The 20,540-nt window shown below is 42.9% G+C and overlaps 1 protein-coding gene across 3 annotated transcripts in view; it reads left to right on the top strand.

Annotated features, from left to right (window-relative positions):
- The window catches only part of rbms3 (RNA binding motif, single stranded interacting protein), a 699,194-nt gene that overhangs the window by 229,095 nt on the left and 449,559 nt on the right, over positions 1-20,540 (top strand). For all 3 annotated transcript variants that reach the window (XM_041183426.1, XM_041183425.1, XM_041183427.1), the window contains exon 3: positions 12,787-12,845. In XM_041183426.1, coding sequence (XP_041039360.1) covers positions 12,787-12,845 — 59 coding nt within the window. The remainder of the gene's footprint in view (positions 1-12,786; positions 12,846-20,540) is intronic.

The raw sequence follows: 20,540 nt of genomic DNA, 5'->3' as shown, positions 1-20,540 counted from the left end.
AGCGCAGGAGTAGACCCTTTTCTAAGATTGAGGTTCAAACACACTTTCGGGGCAAATTAGTGAGAGCTTTTAATCTGCATCGAATCTTGGTAAATTGATCCTGCAAGTGCTTATTGTTGATGATGGCTGCAAAAAAAAAGACTGAAAAAGCATTCTATTTTCCAGCACAGATGTCCCCTACCTTTGAGAGGATTGGCTAGAGACGTTAAAAATAATCAGTAAATACAGTTTAATTCCAATCATAAAGATTTTTGTTGCTGTGTTGGCACACAGCAACAAAAGATACATGAAAAATAAGTGAGCCGAGGTTTTCCGAGGGACTTGCACCATTGTAGTGATGCATGTAAGGTTAGGTGCTTTGGCACCAAAGAAAGAAAATTATGGTGATAAACACCAATGTGGGAAAATCAGGGACAAGATATTTCTTCAGGCTTTTTTTTGACTAGGCGTCTGTAACAATATGTTAATATAAAATCCCAGTTCAAAGTGTATCCTAAGTAACTATCCACTAATATAAATGCTTATTGGTAAAGTGTACAAAGTTGTGCCCCAGAATCAAGCACAGAATGTTGCTCTCCTTATTTTTCTACATAGAAATTTTAATCACCAGAGAATCAGGTGAATTGGCTGCAGCACCAGATTCCCTGTCTTGCACTGCCACAGAGGGAGATGCGATACTGGGAGCTGAGGCTTGCAAAGTTTAACCTGTAGGGTGTGATTTGTGCTTCCTTTCTCCATTTTTCTGGGTTTTAATTTTAATGTATAGAAAATCAAAAGCTGTCTGCAAATGACCATTGCAAGTATGGATCAAGGAATCAGCTCTTGTGTGATTGGTTTCTGAATGCAGCAAAAAGCCTGGTGGCAGATATGTATAACTTGTAAAGGCAACTTTGCTCCTGATACCCATGGCCATTGCAGTGTATGAATACTAAGCAACATTAGTAGGTGCGGATATGTGAGCAGATTTAAGGTGTAGCTGTGTATTATGCTCTTTGTGTTGTGCTCTTTGTGTTCAGCACTATTTCTAAATCAAGAAACTTTAGAACTGACAAAGGGAACCTCATGCCATACTAGATTTAATGATGAGTAACAAACCAGAATTAGTAAGCAAGCTGATGGTACAGGAGCGTTGTGCAAACAGTGATCATGACATGATTAAATTTGTTATTGGATTTGATGAGGAGGGAGAGTCACAAAGTAAGGTTTAAATTAAAGTAAGGCAAACTTCAAACAAATGTGAAATAAATTAACCACAGTAAACTAGGCTAATCTATCAGCACAGGTGGCAGCACAGTGGGATACAGTCGGGAGGGAGTTGCGCTGGGAGTCCTGAATATCAGCTCCAGACCCCATGAAGTCTCATGGCATCAGGTCAAATGTGTGCAAGGAAACCTCCTGTTGATTACCACCTACTGCCCTCCATCAGTTGATGAATCAGTGCTCCTCCATGTTGAACACCACTTGGAGGAAGCACTGAGGGTGGCAAGGCTGCAGAATGTACTCTGGGTGGGGGACTTCAATGTCCATCACCAAGAGTTACTAAGTAGCACCACTACTGACCAAGCTGGCTGAGCCCTAAATGACATTACTGCTAGACTGAGTCTGCGGCAGGTGGTGAGGGAACCAACAAGAGGGAAAAACATACTTGACCTCATCATCACCAACCTGCCTGCTGCAGATGCATCTGTCCATGACAGTATCAGTTGGGGTGACCACCACACAGTCCTTGTGGAGACGAAGTCCCATCTCCACATTGCGGATCCACCCCCATCATGTGTGGCACTACCACCGTGTTATATGGGATAGATTTTGAACAGATCTAGTAAGTTAAGACTGGGCACCCATGAAGTGCTGTGGGCCATCAGCAGCAGCAGAATTGAACTCAACTACAATCTGCAACTTCATGGCCAGGCATATCCCCCACTCTACATTAACACCAAACCTGGTTCAAAGAAGAGTGCAGGAGGACATGCCAGGAGCAGCATCAGGCACAACCAAAAATTTGGTGTCAGCTGGTGAAGCTTCAACTCAGGGATACTTGTGTGTCAAACAGCAGAAGCAGCAACTGATAGACAGAGCTAAACAAGCCAACAACCAATGGATCAGAGCTGCAGTCCTGTCACACCAGTCATGAATTAAAACGTCTCATTAGAGGAGGAGGTTCCACAAATATCCCCACCTTCAATGATGGAGGAGCCCAGCACATCAGTGCAAAGGATAACACTGAAGCATTCGCAACAATTTTCAGCCAGAAGTGCCGAGTGGATGATCCATCTCGGCCTTCTCTGGAAGACCCAGCGTCACAGGTGCCAGTCTTCAGCCAATTCGATTCACTCCACGTGATATCAGGAAACTGTCTGAAAGCACTGGACACTGCAAAGGCTATGGGTCCTGACAAAATTTTAGTGATTGGACTAAAGACTTGTGCTCCAGAATTTGCCGCTTGCCTAGCCAAGCAGTTCCAGTACAGCTACAACACTGGTATCTGCCCGGCTATGTGGAAAATTGCCCAGTTATGTCCTGTACACAAAAAGCAGGACAAATCCAATCTAGCTAATTGCCACTCCGTCAGTCCACTCTCACTTATCAGTGAAGTGATGCAAGGGGTCATCAACAATGCTATAAAGTGGCACTTGCTTAGAAATAACCTGTTCAGTGACGCTCAGTTGGGTTCTGCCAGGGCTAGTCACTCCTGACCTCATTACAGCCTTGCTTCATGCATTGACAAAAGATCTGAACTCCTGAGGTGAGGTGAGAGTGACTGCCCTTGACATCAAGGCACCATTTGACTGAGTGTGGCATCATGGAGCCCTAACAAAACTGGAGTCCATGGGAGTCGAGGGAAAATTCTCCACTGGTTGGAATCACACCAAGTAGAAAAGAAGGTGGTTGTGGTTGTTGGAGGTCAATCATCTCAGTTCCAGGACATCACTGCAGGAGTTCCTCAGGGTGCTGTCCTCGGGCCAACCATCTTCAGCTACTTCATTACTGACCTTCCTTCCAACATAAGGGATGTTCGCTGATGATTGCACAATGTTCAGTACCATTCGCGACTCCTCAGATACTGAAACAGTCTATGTCCAAATGCAGCAAGACCTGGAAAATATCCAGGCTTGAGCTGACAAGTGGCAAGTAACATTTGTGCCACACAAGTGCCAGACAATGACCATCTCCAACAGGAGAGAATCTAACCATCACCCCTTGCCATTAAGTGCATTACCATTGCTGAACTTTCCATGATCAATACTCTTGAGGGTTGCCATTGACCAGAAACTGAACTGGACTAGCTATATAAATACTGTGGCTACAAGAACAGGTCAGAGGCTAGGAATCCTGTGACGAGTAACTCACTTCCTGATTCCCCAAAGCCTGTTTACCATCTACATGGCACAAGTCAGGGTGGTTATGGAATACTTTCTATTTGCCTGGATGAGTGCAGCTCCGACAGCACTAAGAAGCTCAACAACATCCAGGACAAAGCAGCCCACTTGTTTGGCACCCCATCCACAAACATTCACTCCCTCCACAACTGGTGCACAGTGGCAGCAGTGTGAGCCATCTACAGGATGCACTGCAGGAATTCCCCAAGGTTCCTTAGGCAGCACCTTCCAAATCCACAACTGCTACTATCTAGAAGGTCAAAGGCAGCAGATGCATGGGAACACCACCACCTGGAATTTCCCCTCCAAGCCTCTCACCATCCGACTTGGAAATATATCACCATTCCTTCACTGCCACTGGGACAAATTCCTGGAACCCCCTTCCTAAAGGCACTTTGGGTGTAACTTCACCACATGGACTGCAGCAGTTCAAGAAGGCAGCTCACTACCACCTTCTCAGGGACAATTAGGGAAGGACAATAAGAACTGGCCTAGCCAGCAATGGCTACATCCCATGAATGAATTTTTTTAAAAATACAAAGCCAGTACATACTACAAAGACAAAAGGTTGACCCATGCAGTTGCAATCATCATCAACAAATAAGTTTGAAGAAAGTATTAAGCTAAAGAAAATAATGAAGGAACAGTGTTGCAGATCTGTAGCATATTTCATGACCTCAGCAGATCCTAAGATACTTCACAGCAAAAAAACACTTTTGAATCGTAGTCACTGTTGCAAAGGAATAGGCTTACTCAAATGCAAGGAAAAATTGAATCGCAGTAGTCTGCGAAAGCTAGAAAAAGCAGTAGAAGAGTAGAAAGAAAGTACTAGAAGCGCAAAAAGCCAAATGGAAAATTTGCAAAAATATTAAAGCTAACTGAAGCTTTTTATAATTATATTAGGGGAAAGTGAGTAGTAATGGGAAAAGTTAAAGATAGATGCAGCAAAAAGAAATGATTGGCTTGTTAAATTATTTTGTATCATTTTTACAGTAAAGGAAGAAGACAAAATGCCGGTGGTAAAAGGTAAACTGGAAATAAATCAAATGGAGAACTTATTGGATTTAATATAAGTTAGAAATGGTAATGGAAATTAAGATAGAAAAGTCCCCAGGACCGGATACATCAGCGTGTAGAAGTGTGAGGTTATTCATTCTTAGTCCAAGAGAGATGAATCAGAATATTTTCTGAATTGAGTAATGATGAACTGTGGATAGGGAATGAGATTTGGGTATCCCTGTGATTAAGTCATTAAAAATTACAAAAATTAATCATAAAGGTTAATGGAATTTTGACCTTAAGGTTGAGAGGCTTGTAAAATCCAGCGGGAGGCCTTCTTGCCCCATCCCCACCTATGCCCAATCTGTCTAAAAATTTACGGGAGGGAGGCGTTGGGCAGCCTGCCTACCTTGGGCCTACTTAGACCCTTAAGTGGCTAATTAAGGGTTTCATCCTCCACGGCCAGTATTTTACCCATGGCAGGGGGAGGCACACACCATGCAGGAAGCCTGACAGCTTTAACTGAGTGGGCTGGTGTTGCACAAAGGAGTGGGGAAATTGGTTTTGGGCCCACTGGAGGCAACAACACCCCCACCCCCATCCCGCCCCAATGCCCACCAAAGGTCATTCCTCCCTTTAACTCTCCCCTCTGGCCTCTTGAACCCAGCCCCCAGCTACCTTTCCGAGACCCCTGATCCTGGACTGCTCAGCGTGGTGGGACTGCTGGTAGCTCCAGCCACTCTCGGCCGGCGTTGCTGGTTTTACAAAGCTGCCGACCATCCGATTGGCTGGCAGCTCCTTAAGGCGTGACTTCCTCCCGATAAAGCGGCAGAAGTCTCGCCTTAAAGGAATTAGTGCTGCTCCCAATGTTAAGTTGCTGCAGGGCAGCCGCCTGCATTTTGGGCCGGCTCCCTCCTGTTTTTTTTTAGCTGTGGGTTGTGGGGGGTGTCAGGGGACTTTGGAGCCCTGTAAAATCCAGCCCACAATGAGTGTAATTTATTTTTTCTCCGCTCACCACCAGAGAGTAAATAGTAGAATTATCAAATCACTTGAAGGCAAAAACGTATAGGCAAAAATCTGAGGAGGTAATACTAACAGAGTGAAAAAAAAGTTGCAAATATTTAAAGAAGGTTTCCTAGAAAAAGGAATATTCACTTAGTGTTGGTTTGACTTGGGGCAGAATTTTACATCCAGCGTGCGGGGGCGTAAAATGACACATGATGACGTCGGGCGTGTGTCCCAATGTCATCGCGCTGCGTCGCAATGTTTCGTTCGGCGGGCGCATGCCAAAGTCAGCTGCACATCCGCCAATAATTGAAAGGCCTATTAAGGCCATTAACGAACTAATTAATTTCAAATTTACGCTGCCCATCGAACCTAATGGTCGGTGGGCAGGTGAAAAGGCCACGCGGCCTTTACGTTTTTTAGGAAACCTCATCCACAAGCAGGATGAGGTTTCCTAAAGCTATTACAACTTAAATAAAAACTTCCTTTGAAAAATGAAAACATGCTTCATCTCATGTGACACAGCCACATGAGGGGACGTGTTTCATTAAAATTTTACTGTATTTATTTATTCTTTTAACAATGGCTTCAGTCTCCATGAGGCAGCACTGTGCTTCAGGGAGATTGAAGCGCTCTTTCGTGCATGCGCGCAAAAGAGCACTGGACCCGATTCTCCCTCCTCCCCCCGCCCACACAGGTAGCGCTCAGCGCTACTGCTCACGTGCACGTGAAATCGCAACCACATTCACATGCTCCTGCCGAGCCCGCCCGACCAATGAAAAATCCTGGTCTTGGTCACAGTCTCGACTCTCAGTTAGAAGTTTGTGGCCTCATGCCTGAATGCCTGAATTTAAGCACGTTGCATTGAATGCAAGTTTAACTAATATTGATGATACGGTTTGCGGATTTTGCTGGCCTTTATACAAGATGTGGCCTAAATTTCATACCATGGCTTGTGTGGTGTGAAGCATATTGGAAGATGTGACAGATTACCAGCTGAGATTAATACTGTGTTTCATATTGAAGAGAACCAATAGATTCTGTGCAAATTACATTTGGATCCTGCACTTCTGCTTGTAGTCATGGCTGAAAAAAATCATGTTTTACAGTTGCGGGGAGGTGTGGGGGTGGCCAGAAAAAGTCACTGATGTTTAGCATAACTACTTCAATCATCTTGTAGGCAGCTATATAAAGCCTGGCTAACAAAATTTTTTTAAAGCAAATACAGAAAGGAAAAGCAAATGGAAGAAACGTTAAGAAAGAACAAAATAAAATTAATATGCACAAGCATTTTGTGTCACGTGTGCATGTGCTTGCATGTGGTCATACACAATGCATATGTGAATGTGTCTGCTTATAGGCATGGCTTGTATAAAAGCAAAATACTGTAGATGCTGGAAATCTGACATAAAAACAAGAAGAGCTAGAAAAACTCAGCAGGTCTGGCAGCATCTATGGAGAGAACATACGAATTAGGAGCAGCAGTGGGCCACTCGGCCCTTTGAGCCTACCCCTCCATTTAATAAGATCATGGCTGATTTGTTGGTCATCCCAACTCCATATTCTTGCCTATCCCCAATAACCTTTCACCCCTTGTTAATCAAGAATCTTTCTAGCTCTGCCTTAAAAATATTCAAAGACTAAACTTCTACTGCCTTTTGAGGAAGCGAATTCCAAAGACTTTCAACCCTCCAAGAGAAAAACATTACTCCTCATCTCTCTCCTATGGACAACCCCTTATTTTTAAACAGTGGCTCCTAGTACTAGATTCTCCCACAAAAGGAAACAATCTCTCCACATCGACCCGATCAAGACCCCTCAGGATCTTATGTTTCAATTCAGTCGTCTCTTACTCTTCTAAACTCCAACGGATGCAAGCCTAACCTGTCTAACTTTTCATCAAAAGACAACCTGCCCAACCCATGTATTAGTTTAGTAAACCTTCTCTGAGCTGCTTCCAAAGTATTTATCCTTTCTTAAACAAGGTGTGGTCTCACTAATGTGCTGTGTAGCTGAAGCATAACCTACTTACTTTTGTATTCAATTAAACTTGCAATGAATTGTAACATTCTATTAGCTTTCCTAATTACTTGCTGCACCTGCATATTAGCCTTCTGCAATTCATGCACCAGGACACCCAGATCCCTCTGCATCTCAGACCTTTTTTTCATTCCGAAGAAGAGTCATATTTGACTTGAAGCTTTAACTCTGTTCCTCTTCACAGATACTACCAGATCTGCTGAGTTTTTCCAGCATTTTCCATTTTTATTTTAGGCGTGTCTTTTGTGTTATGACTGGAAACTTTTATTGTGCCTCTGTCCCATGGGATACTTAAAGCTACCAGAAGTGGGAGAATTTGTTTTTGCACCTCTTACAATAGTTTTAAAAAGAAATGTTAAAACTGAGTTTTCTTAGTATGAATCTTTGGCTCGGCGAGTGGGGGTGGGGCCTGCTCGCCAAGGCGTAAAATGACGCGCGGTGATGTCCCGACAACACCGTGCGTCATTTAGATTTGCAGTTCGGCTGGCGCGCAGTCAACTCAGCTGAGCACCCACCAAACTGTCAAAGGCCTCTTAAGGCCATTTAGATATCAATTAAACTAATAAACTGAGCTGCTCTTCCAACCTTAAGGTTGACGGGCAGGCGAAGAGCCCAGGCGGCAATTGCACTTTTCATGGAACCTCATCCATGGACGGGAGGTTTCTTGGAGGGTTTATAAATTAAGTGCATTTTTTCACTAATGTTTCTTGACATGTCCCAGCTCATGTGACACTGTCACATGAGGGGACATGTCTTTAAATTTTTTTCTTTTCTTTATTAACATTTTGGGAACTTAAACTAATCTCCCTGAGGCAGCTCTGTGCCTCAGGGAGATTTCTGTGCTCCTTTGCGCGCATGCGTGAAAGAGCGCAAGCCCCGACTTGGAACACGCCCCACCCGCATAGGGAGTGCTCAGCGCTTCCGGGCGCATGTCATGCTGGGCGGCCTTTAATTGGCCTGTTCACATAAAATGGTGGTGCAGACCCGATCAGGGGCGCCAATCAGGTCTGCGCCCACCTGCTCAACCCCCCGATGGTGGGGGTGGGGGGGGGGAATTCTCCCCATAAATTCTCTGTGTTTGATCCTGCAGGATCAGTAGTTGATATTTGACCATTCAGTACCTGACAGAATTTACTATCCAATTTGAGCTTTCATCTAGGAATTCACCAAGGGAGGGGGCGACCTGCACTGCCAGCATTGTTTCACATATAAATAACTCCCCTTAAAATGGATAATGTGGGTCACATCTTACAGTAGCTAGTTACTTAATTAGGTAATCTGATGAGACCAATCAAAAGCTAAAAAAACTCACTTTGACTAATGAAAGGGGATATCTTGATTGCCCACCAACTTCCTTTATCTTTTGGGGTGGGCGCAGGAAGTTGATCCTTTCTATTGCGGCAAATGACTGAAGTTCCACTATGGATGAGTGCCCTGTTTAGAGATTGTGCCAAAATAGTCATTTCAGTGGAAATTAATAACTGGAATCCATTGAACTGGAACTCAAGAGGGACTCAAATGGGGGAGATGCTAAGAAGCCGCGACACTTGAAAGCCAGTATCTGTATCTGATAAGTGCAAAACAAAACTATGTTGTTGATAGATATTTTCAACTTGTTAATAGTCAGAATCTTTGATCCCGAAGAGACCAAGGTCTTAGAAGTATATCCTTCTCCTTGAGATGCAGGTAGGAATGTTTTGATCTCACATGAAACGCACAATGTTCTGCAGAGGTGTTAATGGGTATCTACTACACATATCTATTCCTTTCATAAACAGTACATTTTTAGAAAAAGATATCTCAAACTGAGCAAGGTACCATGCCACAATTTGAAGAAGAACAGAAAACATTAAGGGCTTCATGAATGCTTTTGATTTCTTTACTGGAGTGATTTCACTGACAAGAATTCCCAATATATAATTAAAGTAATGGTTATAAAGTGTCGCTAAGATTCAGTACATATGCTTCCATTACACCACTCCTCTTATATGCTTTAGTCACCCACCCTCATTTTTCCCATTATGTCCCATCATTCAGTTTCCTGAGAAACCTCTTAAGATGTTTTTCTATATTAAAGACTCTATGCAAAAGCAATTTATACTTGTGGCAACATATTAGAAGAGATAACCTTTATATATTTAGACATGGACGCCAGTGACTCTCTTTTTATATCATTAGCAGTTAGTAACATTCAACCTCAGTTTTTTTGAACTTAAGATCCAGCATCAGGGATTTAAGACTTAAGATGTTAGTCATATTTCAATTAAGGATTTTTAAATTAAGTATTAAAAATATTGTTTATCCATTTAACAGCAGGGGACTTTTCCACTTCATCTAGAGGTCATCTAATATAGATTACTAAAAGGAAAACAAGAGTGCTGTTACACAAATCATCTAACAGCTGAAATAGAAATTATTGGTTAACCTACTGCTTACCTGCATTATAGTGCAGCTAATGTACAATAGGGAATGGGGTGCTCGGGAGGGGAGTGGTTTAGTGTTTAAACATAAATATACACGTCTTCTGGCATAAGCTTGCTGTAGATCCAGCAGGAATTAGGTTTAGGTGCATTGGGTCCCGCCCGACCCGAATAAGCTTCCACACACTATTGTTGGACAAAGGATGGAAGAAGAAGGGGTGTGACTGGGGCAGAGGCACATAGACTGCACGTATCCTTGGCCTGGTGGAGCATCAGTGGAATGGTACTCAGGATGAGGCTGGGCATTCTGTCCGGTTGTGAAATGGCAGGTTTAGGGTCTACCTAGGGTCCAGGCCCAATTTGAGGTTATAGTTTAATGATATTAGGCAGAATTCTCAGCCCTTTCAGGATGTATCTGGGAAGAGCCTTGGGACCTGCTCCCCAGTGACAGCAGGATTTGCTGTATTTTTCTGCCTCCTGGGATTGGCAGGTTCCTCAGAAGTTTGTCTTGCGGTATAGGCACCCAGCAAACTTATTTAAATAAGATGGCTTCTTTCTGACCCTGCTAACTTTGATGGCATCAATTGCCCATTCAGCAGATAGCATCCAGAGCAAACAGGGTTCTTGGATTTCTCAGGAGGAATCTGTGGTATTAGGATCTGGCACAAGGTTAATGCGGGTCTGAGTACAATACCACCCACACAGTGATGTAAGAAGGCTCATGACCCAGACCCAGGGGTCAGTGTGGTGTTGAGCAGAGACATGTAAAGACCTAAACATGGAGATAGCTCCTAGCCTGTACCCTTAAAATGTAAACAGTTCTGGTAGTTAATAAAAACTTACAGTTAACCTACTGAAGACTACAGAGGCTTCTTTAAGACATACTGTTCTGTAACCAACACCCTTCCAACAGAATCTTTGATATTGCAACAAAAATATCAGAGTTATAGTTTACCAAATATTTGTTCGTCCAATCCTGGAGCATGCAAATTGTGTGTGAGAACCCCGCATGGCACAAGATATTAACAATACTGAAGCGATCCAAAGACATGCTGCATGTATGTATAAATCAGGATGGGAAATACACTAGAGTCACATCCTGGATGAAAGATTTGGAATGGAAATCACTACAGCAAAGGAGGGTGAAAATTAGACTGACCGTGTTCTATAAAATATGGAAGAAACTGGTGGGAATTGACAGAAACAAGGGCCTGGATTTATCCTAAGGTGGACGGGCTGGGTGGGAGTGCAAAGGGGTGGGCGCGGAGCTGATCGCCGCCCGCGATTGACTGCATGCCGCCATTTTACACGGGCGGGCCTGTGCAACCAGTAGCGCTCAGTGCTATCTGTGCAGCCGGGGGGAGGAAGGAGAATCGGGGCCAGCGCTCTTTCGTGCATGCACGTGAAAGAGTGCAGCACTCTCCCTGAGGCACGGAGCTGTTTGAAAAGGTGGAAAATTATATTTATTTATTTTATAAAAGCGTCAGGAAACCTCATCCCGCCCGTGGACGAGGTTTCCTGAAAAACGCAAAGGCCGCTTGAGTTTTCACCTGCCCACCAACCTTAAGGTTGGCAGGCAGCGTTCTTAAGTACTTTAATTAATGCCTTAATGGTCTTAATAGGCCCTTAACATTTCGGCGGGCGCCCAGCCGACTCTGGCGCGAGCCTGCCGAACAAAATATTGCGATGACGTTGGGACACAAGCCTGACGAACATTGCGCATCATTTTAAGCTTCGGTGTGTTGGGTCTGCCTCTGCATGCTGACCGGAAGATTCTGCCCAAGTACCTAGTGCTCTCTGGCAATGACACACATGAGGTAGACATCCACACAAATGACAAAGACCATTTGTTTCCAAGGCAACCTATCAATAATCTTTCTTCCCAAGGACAATCCCACAAATGGAATAAGCTGCCAAAGGAAATAGTCACAGCCCTATCACTTGAAATCTTCCAGACCTTTTGGTTATTTCCATTTATAAGATTTTCATGATCAGGGCTACCATATCGACAGGTTATTTTTGGTTAACCAAATAAACATCGGTAGAATACAGATAATGGTCTATGATGCTGACACAACTGAAGCAGAAGCATCTGTGAGTGGATCCAAGCATTTATGGCAGGAATGAGCCATGAATTTTCAGTCATAGGATTTTTTTGTGGCACAGGGAAAATATGAAGCCTTTGGTAGCTTTTATTTTTTTTCACTCAGCAATACTGGAGGCTGGACTGGCTGGATAACATCAAGCTCCATCAGGCCTTGCTTGTCTTACCAAAGCTATTTAATACTCTAGGACCATCCTGGAGAGTGAAGAATCCCCCACTTATTTTCTCCCATGTCCAGAACATTGCTCATCTCAATTCCAACATAAGCCAATCTGCTGCTACAAACCTCAGCTATGTACTTGTCATCTCCAGATCTGACTATTTCAATGATCACCTGGCCATACACCTCCACCCTCTAGAAACTGCAGCTCATCTAAAATTGTATTACCTATATCTTATCCAGCACTAAGTTCCACTTGCCCAACAGCTCAATGCGAAACTATATATTAGCTCCAATGCTACAAATCTCCCTGCTGACTTCACCATTGCTATAGCTCCAGCCTTTTCTCCCCTATCTCCCTTTTCCCCATCATTAGTGGTCTTACTTTCAACTTCCTAGGCCCACAATCTGGAATTCTCTTCCTAAATCTCTGTCTCTTTTTTTTTAAACCCTCAATAACAAAAAATCTCTGTCCGCCTCCCTCTTAATATTTCTTCCTTCAACTTGATGCTCTTCTTTTGTTTATACCTTTGTGAAGTAGCAGTATGTGAACAGCACAATGTAGATGCAAGTTGTTGTGTCTGGACTGTCTAAATGATATCTCATGTGTAACTTGTAACACCTCAGAATTAAGGTGAATGGGAGCAAAATTGAGCTTTTCACATTTATCTTTTTCAGGTATGGAAAGATAGTATCGACAAAGGCCATCCTAGACAAAAACACCAACCAGTGCAAAGGTATTTATAAAGTGTCACATTACATCAAAGTATGTGTATGTTTATATTCCTTCCGAGAGTGAGATACACTTATAAGGGGATTTTTGAAAGTTTTCTTCCTTCTGGTTCTTTTTGAGCTTCCTGTTCCATAAACTTTCTTTGGCTAAGAGGCAAAATGGTTGGTGACAATATTAATGGGAGACTTTACAGCTGGTGACTCTTCCCTGCCATTTCCCTTTGTGTAATTGAAAGCTTTTCACATCAACCAACATGACTGCAAGACTGAGATTGGAAGTTCAATATATATGTGGGGTGGGCTGAGGGAGGAGAAAATCTCTCTCATCCCTTCACTCCATGGTACCTTCATTACTTTTGGTGTGATGTGAGTTTTTGAGACATTTATTTAGATGCTACATGACAATGATTGTTGAGTAGTTGTTAAGTCACATTTTGCACAGGTACATTGAATACATTGTATAGAAAACATAGAACTTTCATTAGAATCAACTGGCCTTGCCTGGAAGAAAACAGATGCTAAAAATCAGCCAAACTTGCCTTCAAGTAGCGGCAGTCTTGATCCAGTTATTCTGAAGCTAAAAATGAACAGCCAACCTCACTAGTGAGTCATACCAATCCATCGCTAGGCTTCACTTATTTGAATACTACAGAAGCTATATTAGACTGGCAAGCTAAAGGTTATATTCAGTCAAAGTAGTAGAACAAAGCTAGTCTAGCCATGCTTTGAAGTTTCATTAATTCACATGCAAATCTTGGTTTGACTGAAAGCATACAATTTTCAGTATGATGCTTGCTTTTTGTCTAAAAATGTATTTTGTTTCACAGCATAGAAAGAAGAAAGAAATATCTAGCCCAGTAATGACATAAGAACCAGATGAAATTTGTACAGTAGCTTTGGTGCACTGCTTGAGTGACAGAAACCTTAATGGTATTCAGTTCTGGCACGGTGGGGGCAAGACCTTTGTTGCTTAAAGAGGGATAGCACTTAAAAACATTGTGTTTTATTGGCTGGTGCAATGTTGTGCAGTGTTTTTGTCTGATCTTATCAGTGTTTCTTACATTCTTAAATTGAAAGATTCACAATTTCTGCTAGCTCTTTGTTAATTTAGATAACTCATGCAGGCCTACAATTTATTATTAAATGCCGCTTTTTGGCCACGTACTGAAAACTTATGAAATAATCAGAGGCTAGCTAATGCCATCAGGAAATTAGGCAACACCAATTCACCACATTCCCCCACACATTCATTTACGGGAGTTAATTTTGACTTTGGGTGATGGCACAAAATGGTGGATAAAGCTTGCAGCACTTATTTCTCCCCTGACTTTGATGGAAATGAAGGCCTGGATTTTAATTTGCCTGAGCCTCCAGGAGTTGGGGAGATTGGTAAGACATGGGGATTCCAGAAGTTGGGAATCTTCCTATGCCCTGTGGAGTTTTAAATCCATAGCATTTGTGTCACATTACAGATTGGCTTCCCACCCAGAAGTCAGACTGATTGATGGCCTTAGCTTGCAGTCAGGCTGGGAGCCGGTAGGTGGAAGCTGTAGACAAGGTCCAGGAGTAGGGGGTGGTTTGTGGGGGTGCGATGTGTGGGGAGGGGTGAGGTGGCGGGTTGTGGTATAGGTGGGAAGAGGAATGAGTCCAGAGTCCCAGGGTGGATGGCGGAGGCACAAGGCCTCAGGTGAAGGGAGCATTCTGAGACCTAGGGGTGGGGAGGCATGGGATAAGATGCTTGGGAGATTGGAGGCTTTAAGGAGGGCGGGGGAAGTTGGTGAGGCCATGGGGAAGGTTGAGAGAGGTAGGGTATACTATCGTAGGGGTTGCCTGGTCAGGCAAATTGAATCTAGGGGTGCGATAAAAATGCGCTCACCACCTGTATCTGGCACCTTCATCTGAAAGTAGGTGCTGGGTCTCACAAGTTTCGGGAAAGTTCTGCCGATTAAAGTTAAATTTAAAAAGTAGAATAACAACAAGATTTTCAGTCTAGTATGAGATTTAAAATGCCAACCTGCCAAATTGGACAGATTGGCGACTAGCCCATCATCCTATCACCATTAAAGCTGTATGTAGGCTGGTTGGGAGTGGGTTTATGTCTGGATTATGATTTTTAAGACTTCAACTCTTCACCTTCTTATTTTGTGATTAAAAGCCCTGCCAAAAATTGAGTGATGTCTAACTAAATCAATATCACCCTTTTTTATAGTCAAAATTATACCCAGTATCTGTTTCAGTTACTCCACCAATTTGCCAGCGGTGTCATCGGTATTGAATGTTTAAATTACAAAGCTGTTTTTGTATCTTCCTTTTAAATGAAAGATTCCATATTTAAGTCAAATTAATGTGTTTTACTTAAATTTATAAGCGTTTCAGCATGTATTGAATACATTTGCTCATCACGATGTTCAAATTTTCACATTGTACGGTGCATGTATCAGCATGATATACACTCAAAAAGCAAACTGCTGCATTTGCATTGTCAGAGTTCCCAAATTATGCAAAAATCAATGTCATTGAAATATGTTGAAATTTAAATGGTTATCAAGATAGATTTGGCCCCAATATTTACCTTGAGATTGGAAAGAGTGAGTGAGAGGATTTTTGAACAGGAAACTGAAAGTAAGGGTGTCCCAATTGTGCTGCAGAACATCTTTTAAATATTTACATCAGGTTTCTCATCCAACAGCCAGTCAGCTGGATTGGTTGACAGCCTGTCAAGCTGGAAAGTAATCAGAGCATAGATACCAGGCAAGTATCACAGGGGAGGAGGAGCGAATAGATCAATTGCAAGGGGGGCGGCGTGCTGAATGTCAGCCGATTGTATGGAGGTAAGCTTGTTGGGCCTTGAGGAAATACCCTTCCTTCGCCCGGCACATAAGCAGGTGCAATGAAGGTACTTTACCTCATGGATCTATCTCTCTCACTTCTTTTTACCTGCTGGGTTTCCAAGGCCCCAGAATCCCAGTGTCTATGTGTTAAAAATAAAAATCTAATTAAAATGGAGATATGCGACCTCCTTAAAAGAGTTAAATGACCGAAAGCCTCTTTGAAAGCAGATTGGCCACTCATCAGCCAACCCGCCTCCGTTAAAACCAGAAGTGGACTGGTAGAGGTCGAGTTTGAGAATTTAAATTTTTTTTATACTCCCCAGCCCACCCATCCTTCAGGATTAAAATTCCTCCATTGATTCCTAAAGTTTATATAACATTGTTTCATGTCTCCACCCATATACAGGTACATGTAATAACAGGCTTATGGAAATAAGTTTATATCACCAAATTATAGTATCTTATGCATACATCCATTTGAGTTGCCTCCCTGAATTCACAAGAAAAAGCAATCACCATGAGAGCAACTTTTGTAATGTAAACCACACTATCGTGATGTGGGTCCATTAAAAAGCAGGTTGTCAGCTTTACTCTTGAACTATTCTAAATATGTAATATTTATTGATCACCAATGGCATTGCACATGGGGAATCAAGACCATCTGCAGCATTCAGATCAGAAGACAGCGATAACAGCAGGCAAAGTGTCAGGAGAGAATGGCTGGAATTTTCCAGCCGTTCACACCCGCGGGATCTTCTGGTCCTGCCGATGTGAGCTGAGATTTGGATGGCTCACCGGCCACCTCCACGGGGGAACCTGACGTGTGAGGGGCTGGGAAATTCCGGCCAATGTGTCTGCTGTAGGACAGGATGGAACATGCAATGTTAATGAAATGAGGCTAATGTTAATCATCTTCATAATGAGGTTGGGGAAGTTACACTGGGCTAAGGCATTTATCCAGCTCCTTGGAGAGGGTGCTGTTGCTTTTGAGCATGAGCTGGGGAGCAAAGTCCTGAATTGCTGCTTGTCTGGTTGGGGGAAGATATTAGGTTTGAATTGCATCTCAGGGTGTTGGAAACTGGGGTGAGGGTTAGGTGCTTCATAGACTGAGGGTATGAGGGGAGGCCGGAATTGCTGCTCTTTGGGATTACTGACAGCTATAGGATCATTTTTTACCATGTGCTATTTGGTTGCTGCAATGGTTAATTGAATGAGGCACAGGTGTTTCATACTGGCCCTTCAGTTTTGATGGAAAGAATCTCTGTCAGACTTTTAGCATTTTGGACCGTGGGTTAGTATATTCCATTGGGGCCTGGATTACTCCTCAGTTTGGAGAGGATAGAAAGACTTTCATGGCAAATGGGATAGGGTTATGAGGGCAAATCTGAATTTTTTATGCACTCTTCTTTATTGAAGGAAAGTTCAATGAAGCAGCTGCCGAAGGCTCTTTGGCATTGCTCCTAATTGACTGCAGCAAGCGATAGACAGAGCTAAGCGATCCCACAACCAATAGATTAGATCTGTAGCCCTGCTACATCCAGTTGTGAAAGGTGGTGGGCAACTAAATAGCTCACTGGAGGAGAAGGCTCCACAATTAGCCCCATCCTCAATGATGGGGGAGCCCAGCACATCAGTGCAAAAGATGAGCCTAAAGCATTTGCTACAAATTGTGCAGAGTGGATGATCCATCTCAGCCTACTCACGAGGTCCCCAGCATCAAAGGTGCCAGTCTTCAGCCAATTCGATTCACTCCATGGGACGTTAAGAAACTGATGAAAGCACTGGATAGTACAAAGACTATGGGCCCTGACAATATTCCAGCAATAGTACTGATATGCTCCAGAACAGCCAAGCTGTTCCAGTACAGTTACAACACTGGCACTCAGCTGGCTATGTGGAAAACTGCCCAGGTATAGCCTGTACACAAAAAGCAGGACAAACCCAATCCGGCCAATTGCCACCTCATCAGTCTACTCTCTATCAACGGTAAAGTAATGGAAGGGGTTATCGACAGTGCTATCAAGCGGCACTTGCTTAGCAATAACCTGCTCACTGAGGCCCAGTTTGGGTTCCGCCAGAGCCACTCAGCAACTGACCTAATTACAGCCTTGGTTCAAACATGGACAAAAGAGTTGAACTGCAGAGATGAGGTGAGAGTGACTACCCTTGACATCAAGGCTGCATTTGACTGAGTGTGGCATCAAGGAGCCTGAGCAAAACTGGAGTCAATGAGAATCAGGGGGAAAACTCTCCACTGGCTGGAGTCACACCTAGCCCAAAGAAAGATGGTTATGTTGTTGGAGGTCAGCCATCTCAACTCCAGGACATCACTGCAGGTGTTCCTAAGGTTAGTGTCCTTGGCCCAACCATCTTCAGCTGCTTCATCATTGACTTTCCTTCCATCACAAGGTCAGATGTGGGGATGTTCACTGATTGCACAATGTTCACCATTTATGACGATTCAGCTACTGGAGCAGTCCATGTCCAAATGCAGCAAGACCCTTGTCATTCAAAGGCATGACCATCACTGAATCCCTCACTATCAACACCCTGGGGGTTACTATTGACCAGAAACTGAACTGAACTAGCCATATAAATACTGTGGCTACAAGAGCAGGTCAGAGGCCAGGAATCCTGTGACGAATAACTCGCCTCCTGACTCCCCCAAAGCCTTTCCACCATCTACAAGGCACTAGTCAGGAGTGTGATGGAATACTCCCATACTCCTCCCTTGCCTGGATGAGTGCAGCTCCCCCAGCACTCAAGCTTGACACTGTCCAGGGCAAAGCAGCCCTGTTGATTGGCACCACATTCACAAATAGTCACTCCCTCCACCACTGACTTACAGTAGCAGCAGTATGTACCATCTGCAAGATGCACTGCGGGAATTCACCAAGGCTCCTTAGACAGCACCTTCCAAACGCACAACCACTACCATCTAGAAGGACAAGGGTAGCAGGTACATGGATACACCACCGCCTAAAGGTTCTCCTCCTCCAAGTCACTCACCATCCTGACTTGAAAATATATCACCGTTCCTTCACTATCACTGGGTCAACATCCTGGAACTCCCTCCCTAACAGCACTGTGGGTGTATCTACACCACACGGACTGCAGCGGTTCAAGAAAGCAGCTCACCGCCAGCTTCTCATGGGCAACTATGGATGGGCAATAAATGCTGGCCCAACCAGCGAAGCCCATATCCTGTGAATGAATAAAAAGATTGGCAACAGCCAAAATTTGCTTTTGAAGAGACCAGGGCTTTTTATTGCTCGGCGAAATGGACTTTGAGCTTTTGCAGACCTTCTGAAGTACTTTGGAGAATTTTTATTATAAATAATAAGAGAAGTAGCATTTACAAATTCTTTGGGGTACTAGGGTTTGGGGGTAAAAGTGGAAGACTGCAGCAACCCACCAGGTAATATAGGGGGAGTTCCACTCTTTATAAAAAGTGAATTCCTGTGGCATCACAGCACCATCTAGAGATACAGTTCCATTTGAGTGTCCCAACCTCTCACCATTTTTAATATATCAATAGATGTATGTTAACACACAATTTGAGAATGTGTCAAATGTGGTGAGCTGTGATACATCTCAGGGCTGTGGTGATAATGACAAAATTTAATGGTTTATCAATTTCATCTCAACCTTTTGATAGGCTGGTGTCTTGAAACAGACTCCAGGCATGTCTCTTAGCTAATATATGTAGAATTTTTTGACTTGTTTTCTTTATGCATGTTCTGTTGACTATTATGATTTTTAAGAATTATTTCTTGTGTGCTTTTGCTTATGCATCACATAATTTTGCCTGAAGGTGACTCTGAGAGTTCTTACACAGCAGACGCAGGAGATGACTACAGTATCCACTTAATGTAATGTGTTAACAATTTAAGGTGCCAAAGCAGTTATATTTTTATGATAAAATCTGTTGGGAGAATATAATTGCTAGCAAGTGGTTTGCCCTTGTAGAAATGACACTCGTATGATAACTTACGTTGTTACCGCATTTTACAGTTTTTTTTAAAGAAATTTATATCTACCCTCACAGCACTTCTGCTTTCTTTCACTCACATATATTTGCTAACCAATTGGAAAACCATCAGGCTGCAGAGGCCTAAAAGTATTACACTTCTAAAGCACTTGGAGACCATCCAAGAAAGGCTGAAATGCTGCCATGCAGATGTCTTTAGATTTGACATCGAATCCAACATCACATTCTGTTGTTGTCCTACAGATGCTACACTCTTTAAAACACAGACATTGTCTGAAAGTAAATAAAAAGGGCAGTTTTATCCTCAAGCATGATTTATATTATGTAAGTTTCAGAAAGAATAACCTGTGACTTTTCGTATTGAGAAGACCAAATAAGTTGCAACTTTGAAGTTTATGAACAGCGTCAAAACATCATTCTTGGTGTTTCTTACAGAAAGAAATGCTTACATTTGTATGCTGCTGTTCATAACGTCCAACACTTCAAATGACATTACCGCCAATGAAGTACTTTTGAAGTGTAGTCACTGTTGTAACGTGGGAAATGTGACAGCCAATTTACACACAGTAAAGTCTAGCAAATAGCAATGAGATACTTATCAGATTTGAGCAGAAGTTGGTCAATGTATCATAATTGCCATGGTCCTTAGGTGATAGAATGAGATTTTCCTAAGCAGGGCCAGATAACTACTTCCAAATGGTTGCAATTGTTTTACTTAGACAAAATTTAGAGACTTTAAAATGTCATGATTCAAGAAGAATAAAGCTAACGGTTAACTAGAGAAGGAAGAAGTAGAATATTTTAACATGGCATTTAGACATTTGTCAAGCATTTCAATCAGAGATAACAGCATAAGATTGTTTAGTCAGTAGATTTTA

This window comes from Carcharodon carcharias, chromosome 3, assembly GCF_017639515.1.
Source record: "Carcharodon carcharias isolate sCarCar2 chromosome 3, sCarCar2.pri, whole genome shotgun sequence".
Taxonomy (NCBI): Eukaryota; Metazoa; Chordata; class Chondrichthyes; order Lamniformes; family Lamnidae; genus Carcharodon; species Carcharodon carcharias.
This window is presented reverse-complemented; position numbering and strand designations above follow the sequence as displayed.